Source organism: Schistocerca serialis, chromosome 8 (genome assembly GCF_023864345.2).
Source record: "Schistocerca serialis cubense isolate TAMUIC-IGC-003099 chromosome 8, iqSchSeri2.2, whole genome shotgun sequence".
NCBI classification, from domain to species: Eukaryota; Metazoa; Arthropoda; class Insecta; order Orthoptera; family Acrididae; genus Schistocerca; species Schistocerca serialis.
Genome location: NC_064645.1, coordinates 303,396,747 through 303,410,282, shown reverse-complemented (window position 1 = coordinate 303,410,282; position 13,536 = coordinate 303,396,747). Strand labels below are relative to the sequence as shown.

Here is a 13,536-nt window from a genome sequence, read left to right as displayed (position 1 = left end):
ACCCAAAAAACATTCGTCATTGGTATGGCCAATTTGAAGAGACAGGATGTTCGTGCAAAAGTAAGGTCCAGGTAGGCCTCACACTTCTGATGACATGGTGGAAAGGATTTGGTTAAAAGAATGGGCTTTTCCACTACCTCAGGAGGAATCCAGTGACTTTATTTTCCAACAGGGTGGAGCTCCACCACACTGGCACAACAACGTACCTCAGCTTCTCAATGAAACTCTGCCTCAATGCTGGACAGGGTGCATGTGACCCGGAGAGACTGCCCTGCATTCTTAGCCTCCAAGATCGCCAGAAATTATCCCATGCGATTGTTTCTTGTGCAGATATCATAACTTCTGTAAAAAGTAGATACAATGTGCAAAATTTATGGCGAATTTAGCTATCGTCTAGACGTTGTTCGTGCTGAAGCTGTTGGACACATAGACCATTTACACTGAAGAGCCAAAGAAACTTGTACACCTGCCTAATATCGTGCAGGGCGAGCATGCAGAAGTGCCAGAACAGGACGTAGCATCGACTCGATTAATGTCTGAAGTACTGCTGGAGGGAACTGACACCACGAATGCTCCAAGGCTCTCCATAAATCCATAAGAGTACAAGGGAGGGGCCGGGGGAGATCTCTTCTGAATAGCACGTTGCAAGACATCCCAGATACGCTCAATAAAGTTTGTGTCTGGGGAGTGTGGTGGCCAGCGGAAGTGTTGAAACACACAAGAGTGTTTTTGGAGCCAGTCTGTAGGATTTCTGGACGTGTGGGGTGTCTCATTGTCTTGCTGGAATTGCCCAATTTCGTCGGAATGCACAATGGACATGAACGGATTCAGGTGATCAGACAGGATGCTTACGTACGTGTCACCTGTCAGAGTCGTATCTAGACCAATCAGGGGTCCCATATCACTCCAGCTACACACGCCCCACACCATTACAGACCGTACACCAGCTTGAACAGTCCCGTGCTGACATGCAGGGTCCATGGATTCATGAGGTTATCTCCATACCAGTACACGTCCATCCATTCTATACAATTCGAAACGAGACTCGTCCGATAAGGCAATATGTTTCTAGTGATCAACAGTCCAATGTCGGTGTTGACGGCCCCAGACGAGATGTAAATCTTTGTGTCGTGCAGTCATTAAGGGTACACTCTAGCTGCCCTTCGGCTCCGAAAGGCAATATCGATGATGTTTCGTTGAATGGTTCCCAAGCTGACGTTTGTTGATGGCTCAGCACTGAAATCTGCAGCAATTTGAGGAAGGGTTGCACTTCTGTCGCGTTGAATGACTCTTCAGTCGTCTTTCGTCCCGTTATTGCAGGATCTTTTCCCGCCCGCAGCGATGTCGGAGAGTTAATGTTCTATTGGATTCCTGATATTCACGGTGCACTCGTGAAATGGTCGTGCGGGAAAATATCCACTTCATCGCTACCTCGGAGATGCTGTGTTCCATCGTTAGTGCGCCGACTATAGCACCACGTTGAAACTCACTTAAATCTTGATAACCTGCCATTGTAGCAGCAGCAACCAATGTAACAACTGCGCCAGACAGTTGTTGGTTTATATAGGAGTTGCTGACAGCAGCGCCGTATTCTGCCTGGTTACATACCTTTGTATTTGAATACACTTGTCTATACCAGTTTCGTTGGCGGTTCAGTGTATAATAGCATAACTAAAACAAAGATTTTGTGAGTATTTTACAATACATCCCATGTTTGTAGTATGTTTCTATAAATAAAAACGGAGTTTTGAAATCAGGCCATTCGTTTTGGAACACCCTGTATATAGAAAACATGAAAAAAATACACCTGACAAAAAATGTGTTACCTCATCTTATAACTCGGTAATATTGTGTTAACAACGCTCGCACCGTTTTTTTTTCTTTTTTATGACTTGTTTGATATGAATTGCAACAAATTCCTCTCATTCTTCACACTTTTGAATTAATGGACTATTGGAGTTAAGTATGAGAAACGAAAACGTCTACAGTTCATGGCACTCGAAGTATTGTACTGTACAAACCAAAGACACTAAGTGAATGTGATGCAATTGTGTTATGCACTCCATGCACTAGCTTTTATTGCTTGGTGTAGAAAAAGAGACTGTTTATGTTATCATAAAAGGACTGTATATGGAAGAATAATTCTAGAAGCTATTATTTCGAACAGTGAATGCGGAATTACTTAGAAGATGTATAGAGTTTTTGTGTGAAATGACATAATAATACATTGGAATATTGTGGAGCTAATAATAAAAGCCAGATCCACGAGGTAGCTGGAATGCTTTCGCTCTTTATTTTATTAATCTTCTGTAAGACATGCAGCACACGGTCTATGCAAGATTCTAAGCCTCCACAATGAGGTACAACTTCTTATACCTGGCCTGCGGTGATCACCGATTGATTTACTAGCTTTCTATTGTCTGACTTGTGTGGATAAATTTATTAGCTATTGTTTTTTTTTGTGGGCTTTCCCGAGGAAAATTGCCAGTAAAATTTGGGAGATAGTAAGCTTCTTCTGGTACCATGGAAATTAGTCCCTGATGTCTTCTAGCCTTCATAAAGACGTAAATTCGATGAAGAAAAGAGAGTTCATAAGTTTCTTCAGCTGAAAGGCTAAAATCAAATAAATATCGAAAAAGAACGATAAAAGCTATAGAGCTACCACGTTTTGGGATTTTTCATTGCTACATTTCACCTGCTGGTGCAAATAGTGCCAGGTAATTTAATGAACCAGTCAAGCCTGACAGCTGAGTGCACTAACCTCAATTAAAAATTAACCGTGTTTGAGTTGGCATTTCACCTAGTTCAGTGCAAACCTCCGGTGTATCGACTTCAAGGAAAGTTAAACGAGGGAGTTGACCATGGTTAAATTTGACCCTGACTCATACCCAATTTTCGCGAGATGAGCATGTTTTTATAGGCGTATGGTATGAAGATGGCAACATGTAACAGTGCATTGAGACAGACTCAAGGCATTGCGTACTGTACCCTGTCCGTAAGATGTACCCAAAAAGTTTATTAATTTGTGAATCAACCTTCCTGGACTAGAATTAAATTGTGCCTCCACAGATGCCCACATTGACTATTTTCTCTAATAGAGGAACCACATGTCAATCAGAGTTTCGTATTTTTTTAAATTTATGGTACATAAAGCTCAAAACTCAAATACGAGTATATCTCCCCCAAACCAGTTCGATGCAATTCCCAAAAATGCCCTAGAAAATCAGCTGCTAAGTTTTCCGACCATGTTTAAGATGCTAAAATAAGGTAGCCGATTTTTTCAGTAAGCTGGTAAGCTGTGTGAATCTGTGGTAGTGCGCTTGCTTACTTGCTGCATGAGGAGGGGGGGGGGGGATCCGATTCCAGTTGGTTTCAAGTTTTTAAACAAAGCATTAACAAAGCATTTACCTGAAGCCTAAAATAAAAAAGGATAGAAAAAATTAATTTTTAGTTTTTTATTTATACAATCTTGATTAATAAAATTTTGTAAAAGATCGCTAATTAACCATTTTTGTTTGAACTGGAAACTGAATTTTTGTATGCAATATGTAGTTAGAAATAAGGAGACGTCCATTTTCGCATGAAAATGACAATGAAATGTGTTAATTAGCATATATTTGATGACTTTTATATTTAATTATGTAGTAATTCGAACCGAAAGGTAAAAAACGAAGAACCTAATGACCAAAACGAGACACTGTATGTTTCTTGTGCTATACTGCATCTATCAGTTTTTTGTTTTCAAGAACTGATGCATCCGCACTGACCAATTCAAGGCGTATACTCATCTTCTACTTCGAAAAATTTGGTATTCGTCATTTATTACCCATTTCACGAACGGGACTAATAACAAGGTATAAGAACACTTCTGCTTGTTGATGAAAGAGAGAGCATGTGACAATGACGTCACTTTCACCTGCAATTGTCTAGAGAACTTATGTACGTAAGTGGCAGAATACAAATTCAAATTTCTAACATCTTGGCTTCTCTAGGGCGTCTTCCATTCCAGTATGCAGCGTTAACTGTGGTCAAATGTACGGTTGGCTGACGACAGTTAGTTGACTTGCAATTAATGTTAGTGCACTGCAGAGACATTTTAAACAAATTTTACTTTTAACCGTGATCACAGGACCTTTCATGTCTTGCCTTTTGACCGACGTTGGTGCTCAGCCACGAGTGTTCGTTGAATCAGGAATGCGTGCTTGCAGCCCTATAAACAAGGGTGTTGTCCTCTTGGAAGATGGGAGTGTGGACAAAATACTCATCGTGAAGGTACATAAGGAAGGTCAACACTTGGTAAACAATAATGCCGAAACAAACATCCTTTTTCACGCTAACAGTAAACGAAACAAATGATCATCACGTAGCTATAACACGACGTGAAAAGGCCGTAGAAACTTTCTTCTTTGCTGATAAATTATATGAAATCCCTGTGTAACAGAAAAAAAACAACAGTAAAAAAAACTGTTGTAACTCCTCATAAACAGTGAAATAATGACAACCTCAAGTAACACGCTAAGTAACGTGACTCACAGCGATTCTCAGTCGGAAATGGACGATAAACAGAAAACAATGTAGAAAACGCTTCGTCGTTTTCAGACGACAAGCTGTAGAATGAATGGTAGAGATAAAACTACCAGCACACACAACTAATAAGGTCATATAAAGTGTGAGATCAAATATATAACCATACTGTTTTCGAGTTAGTATCATAGACGTAAATCTTTCAGCATAGTGTAAGTGTACAACTCATTAACTTTAAATATAAACTAACGAAAAATACTGGTCGCCTAATTATCACTTCTTTGTAAGTAGCTGTTAGTTGAAAAGCTCATATTACCTACGCAAGAGATTTACATGTTATAAAAAATTTTCAGAAAGAAAATAAACGTAAGTAAATTCCTATGAAGATAGCACGTAAAGTGTTGGAACATGTCTGGGCAATAACAGATCTAAAAAAAGAAAGAAATGCCGTCTTGCAAAGTTGGAATTTCTCTTCAGTTGAATACAAACGTTTAGCAGATCTCTTGTATTGTTTACTTTCTTCTCCCGGGCTTTACAAGCCTTGATGGGTCTTGGCCTGCTCTAGTACATCATTCTATTCGTTCCTGTCCAGTGTCTTGGGTATCACCCTCTGACATGAATAATTTTTAAATCTTCTTGTATGTCATCCAAGTCTTGGTCTTCCCTGCTTTCTCGTGCGACTGGGTTTTGCAGCTGTGCTATTTTTATTGGGTTCTCATGTTCCATGCGAAAAACGTGATCGACCCACTTCAGGCGGTTTATTTTAATAAACTTCGTTATTTCAAGCTCTTTATATAATCTGTACAGTTCGACGTTATATCTTCTACTGCATGCTCCATCTTTATTAGTCTCTCCATATACTTTGCGTGATACCTTTCGTTCAAAACATTCTGTTAGCTCTTCACACTGTCGTGTCAGTGTCCGTGTTTTTGACCCATATGTTAACACTGGACGTATTAAGGTTTTATGCAGCTGACAATTTGTTTTTCTGGGCAGATTTCTGTACTTAAGTTGTGGGGCCAGCCCATAACAGCATTTACTAACTAGGTGGATGAACACTTTATTTACATACTAACAACATTCTGTGATGTTACCACAGTTTCCAGAGAGACAAATTCACTAACAGATTGTATTTATGCCTGGTCAATTTGTGACACTGTATTTAGTTCTGGTCCTATTATTCGCATGTATTTGGTTTTATTGATGTTCAACTTCCAGTCCTATATCTATTGCTGTTGTCACCAGAGCCCTATGTGTTTCTTTGGCAGCTAGTACTGGTCTTGCAACAATATTGACATCATCTGCACAGGCCAGAAAGTGCACCATCCTATCGTATATTGTGCCCGTTATGTTGATTTGAGCTGTCTTTATTATCTCGGCTATTGCTACGATAAAAGGCATACATGAGAGTGCATCCCCTTGCCTCAGACCAGTCAGTTTCAAAACCTGATGTTAAGTTTCCTTGTATCCGTACATTACTTACTACTTTCTTCATAGCAACGCTTACAAAGCGTATGGATGTTATGGTATGGCCAACTCGTTTACGGCTTAAATAACATTATACCTTTTTGTGGTGTCACACGCTGCTTTAAAATCAACAAATATATGATGTTTTTTATATTGTATGCCTTTGTTTTTTCCGATATCTCCTTCAGGGTTAATATTTGGCCAATAGTTGATTTGCCAGATCTAAGGCAATATCTCCCAACTGCGTATTCTGCAAAAGTTTTTACACGGGTTCAAAGCAGGGAAAGAATATTTTACATGCCGTGTTCAATAATGTAACTCTCCTATAGGTTTTACGTTTCAGGATGCCCCTTTCTTATGTATAGCAAAAATTTAATCCAGTATTCCAATCATGTGGGATGACTTTTTGCTTCCATATAATCGAGCTGAGGGCGCACATGGATCTAACTAGATGTTCTCCACCACACTTAATAAGCTCAGTTGGCAGGTTGTCATTGCCAGGTGACATATTGTTGTCTACTTTCTTTATAGCTAACCGAATCTCTTGCATCGAGGGCATCCCATTTTCCTCTTCTGCCACTTTTTGGTTTTCAGTTAGTTTCCTTGCTTCAGCATTTTCTGAGTATAATAACTCTTGAAGTATTTCTTCCTGTGATGCTATTAGTTTACCATCCTTTTCTCTACATTGTACTGTTTTAGTTGAAATTCCTTTCTAAGATTATTGGCCAGCCTGTAGAATTTCCTGCTTTCATTAGCGTTATTCAGTGATTCAGTGTCCTTCAACTGTCTTCCGAAAAAGCTTTCCTTCTTTGCTTTCAGAATCCGCTTTTCTGCATGCCTTTTTCTCTATAGTCATTCACCATCATTCTTGTTCTTCTAGCCTGCATCTTTTTATATGCTTCATTCTATGTTCTTTTGCCTCCTCACACTCTTATTCACCATACCATTCATTTATTATGGTCTCTTGTTCCATACCAATCAATTCCTCTGCAGCAGCCTGTATTTCATTTCTGATGTTATTCCGTTGCTCATTTACGTTATGAGAATTGTTCTGTATGATTCCCGTGAATCTATTTTCCAAATTAATAGCTAGGTGTTCAGCCTTCCATGGGTCTTTAAGTTCTAAGATGTTAAACTTATTTTGTCTTTCTCCTTTAACTTTATGTGCGTTCGAAATCTTCCCTGTAATTTTTCTGTGAGGAGGTAATGATCAGAATTCATATTAGAACCTCTGAAACTGTGGCAATCTAGTACATCAGAGCCATTCCTGACACCCACTAATATACGATGAATTTGGTTCCTCGTATTATTGTTGGTGACACGTAGGTCATTACATGTATATTCGTATGTGGGAAACACGTCTTAGAAGCTGTCACGTTAAGTGAAGCAGCAAAATTTATCGGGTAGAGTCCATTGTTATCAATCTCTTTATGGAGGCTTTATTTACCAGTGGTAGAGGAGAAGACCTGCCCCTGCCCCTCCTCATCATTAATATCTTCTATTATCATTTTGATATCATTTTTTGGATACTGTCATAAGCTTGCTCTAGTTCCTCTTCTGCTGTCTTCTCTTCAGTATGGGCATGCGCATTTAGGAGACTACAGTTAAAGAGTTCCCCCTTTCTTCACATACATACTATACTTGGACAATGCTTTCAATCCTATTACTAGTTGTTCAGTGCTTTGATTGACTATAGATCTCGCTCAAAATATGTGTTCTCTATTGTGGCCGCTGCAGTACATAGTACACTGTTGTTTTTGGAAGCTACCCTGTCTATTCCATCTTACCTCTTGCGAGGCCATGGTATCCAGCTTGTATGGTTTAACTGTACCAATCAGACTTCCAAGGGCTCAAATTCTATGTAATGTCTGTAAATCCCATGACCAAATTGTTATGTCCCATGTTGCTGTGCCATGTCTTTGCCTTAGGGTCGGTCCAGCTGCATTTTCTTGAGCTTTCATAATAGGACCTCTTCCTGGGTACGGGCTGTCAGTTCATAGTCGAAGCCCTGTTCTTCTCTGATCCTGTTTCCCATTGGAGTTGGGTACCCAACCTTCTACTGGGTTGATCGGGTTCCTGGCGTTCACGAACTTGGAGGCGAGAGATGGTATTAAGTAGGAAGGCTAACCTTCACTAGCTTGAAGTCATGTTTTACGCATCACTACCCCGTTTTAAACACATATAATTTTCCAGTACAAGTTTTTATAGATATTGTACGCCCAAGAAGTGTTTATGTTCCGTTTGCCATCTGTTGTTGTTACACTAACCAAATAAAAAACGTTATAGTTCTGGCAGTACAAGTCTTTTGTTACACGTTTTTCTCATAACAAACTCGTTTATAGAGACCAGTTGTATTATGTGGAAAAGAAGAACTATTTTTGTCTCTGTTTCAGGCAAAACAATGGATCATTAACATAGAGCGAGGACAGTAGTGGATACATTAGGCACTCAGGGAACAGCTATTGTACCGATTTATCAAAAAGTCAGTATAAATTTGAAAACTTAATAAACCACGGAATAATGTAGATAGAGATGTAACAATTGACACACATGCTTGAAATGACATGGGGTTTTATTAGAACAAAAAAAAAACAAAGTTCACAAAATGTCCGACAGATAGCGCTGGACAGCAAAACGTCAGTGACTGCGCATGACAATCGTGTATAAAAGGAGCTGTAATGAGAGAGAGAGAATCAGATGCACCAGCAGTCGCAGCATGTTGACGTTACCTGAAAAGGCGCTTTTAGTGAAGCTGTATTATCAGAATGGGGAGTGTGCTAGTTCAGCGTTACGATCCTATCGCCATAGGAAGAGGATTCGAACGGGTAAAGGTCCGTTGACAAATGCAGCTATGGCGAGAATGATTTCGAAGTTCGAAACCACTGGTTGTTTAGACGATAGCCCCCGTAGTGGCTGACCGAGCACAAGGCGTAATGCTGCTGAGGCAGTTCAGGAAGAAATGGAGACTGTAGCGGGTTCGTCTATGCACGGGGAAGTCAGCGCTCGTGGAGTCGCACTACTGTTTGGTTGGCACTTAGGCGTACTCTCCGATGCTATCTGTACAAAATCCATCGGAACATGAACTGTTACCTGGCGATTTAGTGAATCGGAGGGCATTTGGGGTGTGGGCGTTTCAAAAGATGGCGGAAGATAACGATTGGTTGAGTAACGTGTTGTGGACCGACGAAGCTCATTTTACGCTTCGAGGGTCTGTCAACGCCCACAACTGCAGAATTTGGGCTACCGAAAATCCTAGAACTGTCGTGGAAACTCCATTGCATGACGAGAAAGTCACGGTATGGGTTGGATTTACCACATCTACCGTTATCGGGCCTTTTTTCTTCGAGGAAATGCGTGATTCTGGTTTTATAACTGCTACCGTGATGGGTGAGAGGTACGCCGATATGTTACAGAATCGCATCATCCCCAGCCTGGCTGATAAACACATGCTGGAACGTACGATGTTTATGCAGGATGGCGCTCCACCCCATATTGCTAGACGCGTGAAAGATCTCTTGCGCCTGTCGTTTGGTGATGATCGTGTGCTCAGCCGCCACTTTCGTCATGCTTGGCCTCCCAGGTCCCCAGACCTCAGTCCGTGCGATTATTGGCTTTGGGTTACCTGAAGTTGCAAGTGTATCGTGATCGACCAACATCTCTAGGGATGCTGGAAGACAACATCCGACGCCAATGCCTCACCATAACTCCGGACATGCTTTACAGTGCTGTTCACAACATTATTCCTCGACTACAGCTATTGTTGAGGAGTGATGGTGGACATATTGAGCATTTCCTGTAAAGAACATCGTCTTTGCTTTGTCTTACTTTGTTATGCCAATTATTTCTATTCTGATCAGATGAAGCGCCATCTGTCGGGCATTTTTTGAACTTTTGTATTTTTTTTTGTTCTAATAAAACCCCATGTCATTCCAAGCATGTGTGTCAATTTGTACCTCTCTATCTACATTATTCCGTGATTTATTCAGTTTCCAAATTTATACTGACTTTTTGATCACCCGTTATTTCTTCTGCGTGTAGAGGATGCGACGTTCCCATTTAAATTGGTCTAATAGCCTAAGGTAACTTCCTGTGTTCTCCAAATAAGGCAGCGTACCTGTATGTGTGTTGCAGGGATGCGGTTCGCGCTGTCGCTGGTGAAAGTTGCGGTGGCGGGTGTGGTGCGCCGGTTCGAGCTGCGGCCATGCCCACACTCAGTGCTGCCGGTGGTGCTCAGCCCCCACCACCACACACTCACTGCTGCTCACGGGCTTCGCGTCACCATCCTGCCCAGGCACGACACGTGACTACTATTTGCTGTACTGCAGCTCCGTGTCGGCACCTTACACCACCTCCTGCTTATTTATGCAGACGATACTGCCCAATCACGAAAAGTGATGGCAGCTTGTTTTGCAGTTGGACTGTGGTGGATATCTAGATCGTGACGCACTTCTAACTGCATACAGATTGCCTCTCGGTACTCTCCCTAGCCGCAGCAAGTGATTAGATGTCGTTGTTCCAGTTCATTGTGGTGAGACTCATTTACGCTTTCGTCTGCTGCTGCACCTGGACTTGAAAAGTTGTCACAACGTATCTCACCATGTCAACTAGCTCATGCTGTATTATTCGTGAATGGTCTACAGCACCACACAAAGTTGATTCTTGGCTTCTTATTCAGTCATAAAAGTGTGATACATGTTCCTAACCTTGCCTATAGCTTATAGAGATTGTCTAAAGAAAGAGAAAGTTACCATGTACAAAGTGCTTGAAAAGAAAAGTGTCACATATTATTACAGGAAGTGCTATAATCAGAACTAAAAAAAAGTTTCCATAATCATATGCCCAGAAACCAACACCTGTTGCGATATGGGCCAGCCCCTCTCCCACTCCCACCTGTCCGTTACATAGAAGTAGATGCTGTAGCCATCTGGCAACCATATGTCCTGACACATCCTTCAGCAGTCAATCACATTGAATCATGTACTATTTCAAAAACACCTAGCTCCATTCAGTTTGCATCACATGCTCCTATAATGTATACACACTGCTGATCGATTGGGCATACACAGGTGCCTTTAAATGTCTCCATAGCCAGAAATTCAGCGGACTCAGATCTAGTGAAGTGGGAGGCCACTCTATCGAACCTCTTTGAGCAGCCTGCTGCCCATCAAACGTTGCTGTGATGTACTGTCACACGATCTGTACAAAATGGAGTGGCGCCCCATCGTCCATAATCCACAATTTTCGTCTTTCTACTCTCCAATAGCGCAGGTAATATCGGTGGTGCACCTGTTGATCTCTTCGATAACACGTGTGGCCCTATGAATCTGTCATCGACAATTCCTTTCCATAGATTGATATTGAAGTGATTCTGATGGACTCACCTCTGTGAGTGACGAGGATTGGCATCTTACCACATGTGCGTATTGTAGTAAATGACAATGCCATCACTTGTAAACGATGGGGCATCTCCCTGTTTACTACAGTTTGCGACATTAGGTCACACCAATTTTTCATGGGTGACTGAATGGTCAAAGAGGTTCTATGCCAAGGCCTCTCCATCCACTGGACTGGATTTCTGACTACAGGCACAGTTAAAGGCATCGTAGTACGCTCAACCAACAACGTGTGTGTGATTCAGGAGCATGTGATCAATGAATATGACGCAGTCCAAACGAAGCCATGAGTATTTGAAAAAGTGCACGATTCGCTGCAAGTAAATGCTGAAGGATGTGTCAGACAGTTGGGAGTGAGACGACAGATTGGTCCATATCCCAACAGGTATTGGTTTCTTGACCTATCATTATGGAAATTTTCTTCTAGTTTCGATCAATACTACATTATGTTGGAATATGTTCCATTTTTTTTAAATACCCTGTGTGCAAATGGACAAAACGAGTGAAACACTCTGAATTTATTATGAAAGTAAGTGTTTACTTTAGTCGTGACTGAGTGTGATCCAAATCAACAGTTGCAGAATAATGTAACTCTATTACTGATGAATAAGAGTAATTTTGTTTCAATATCTGATGTTAGTGTAATATTTTCTTTTGGTCAAAATTTATATCACATATGTATGTATGAGTATTACCCATCACATCACTTCTATCTTGGTCCTCAACTCATTGGTACTGTTTCATGCTGGGTACTTTTAAGGCTAAGTGACAATGGAAACAGTAATTAAAAGGAAGAAGGGAGGCACTGTATCTGCCACATAGTGGAAAAGTATTTATTATATCACAGAAGAGGCTGCTAGGTACCGCTGTGTTGAAATGTACGTTTAGAGCTGTGCTCGTCAACTTCCAAGATTTAAGAGAACACATCTACATTGGAGCCATATTTCTGTCAGTCCGATCCAAAGTCGATCGAAGATCGTTGATGTCAGAAGGAAGAAAAAGACACCCAGACTAAAATGTAACTGCCTACACAGGAAGTGGAAACCTTATCAAACAACGTCTGATGACGTGTAGTGTCAGACCGACGAGTTTATCGACCAGACATGTTTGTTTCCATTCTGATATCAGAGCCCAACAGCGCAAAACGATGGCAGATACTATTCTAGCTCATACATAGTTACTTATTAACAGTCCTTTATTAATAACACCAATATCAGAGTGAAAATATAGCCTAGTTACTGTAGAGTGAATTGTTATTTCTTTTAAAGTAAGAGCTGCATAGGCATTCCTCTGTAACAGAAATCAATTTCTAAATCTTATACCACTATTAAATATTAAGAGAAGTAACAATTCATTTTCACTGATGGTAATATCTGATATCTTCAAAAACAATTATTGTTGCCCTGATACATATAAGATGGATCACAGTGACATCTGACACTGTGAAAGTATATGATAAGAGAAACGAATACCTTCCAATAAACACAGGTCTGTAAGAAGTTATTTAGGACATAACTAACCTTTTTCCAATGATTTTGCCTTTGTGTAGGTTTGACATATCTAGAACACATCTTCTCCTCCCCTCTCTGTGAGTGCCTCGTCCTCCCTTCGTCTGTCTAACTGATCTTACCATCTCTATCTATCTCCGTCTCCCCATTCTCTCTGTTTCTTCATATCCTCCTCCCCTCTGTCTATTTCCTCCATCTCCTCTCACTGACCATACCTTCCTCCCCTGCCTCCATCCATATACTTCTGCCCATTCCTTTCCATCTCTGCCTTCCTTTCCACATGCCCACTGCCCTTCTACTCCTGCTACCATCTGCCTACTGCCCTTCTATGCCTTCTACATGCATCATGCATCTCTTCCTCCTCCTCTCTCTCACTCTGCCGATTTCCTCCTCCCCTCACTCTGTCCATCCCCTCCTCTGTCCAATTCTACTGGTCTCCAGCTATGCTTATCACAATAAAGCTGGTGGACACTACTCACACAACATGCTTGTCATGCAGGTATGGCTACATGCCAGGTGCTTGAAAATCATTTATTTGCTCCTGAGACATAGGACGCCAAGAAAAGCAAGTCAATAAATCAGGCCAACACAACACTCCTGTAATGTAGAGCAGCATACATGTTGGGGCCTGGAAAAGCATTTCT

General features: G+C 41.1%; 1 protein-coding gene across 1 annotated transcript in view; it reads left to right on the top strand.

Moving 5' to 3' along the window:
• The window catches only part of LOC126416558 (probable cytochrome P450 6a13), an 83,541-nt gene extending 71,528 nt beyond the window's left edge, over window positions 1-12,013 (top strand). Inside the window, exon 9 of the mRNA XM_050084303.1 lies at window positions 10,123-12,013. Within this exon, the coding sequence (XP_049940260.1) occupies window positions 10,123-10,295 (173 nt within the window). The 3' untranslated portion in view covers window positions 10,296-12,013. The remainder of the gene's footprint in view (window positions 1-10,122) is intronic.
• Window positions 12,014-13,536: the final 1,523 nt, after the last annotated feature.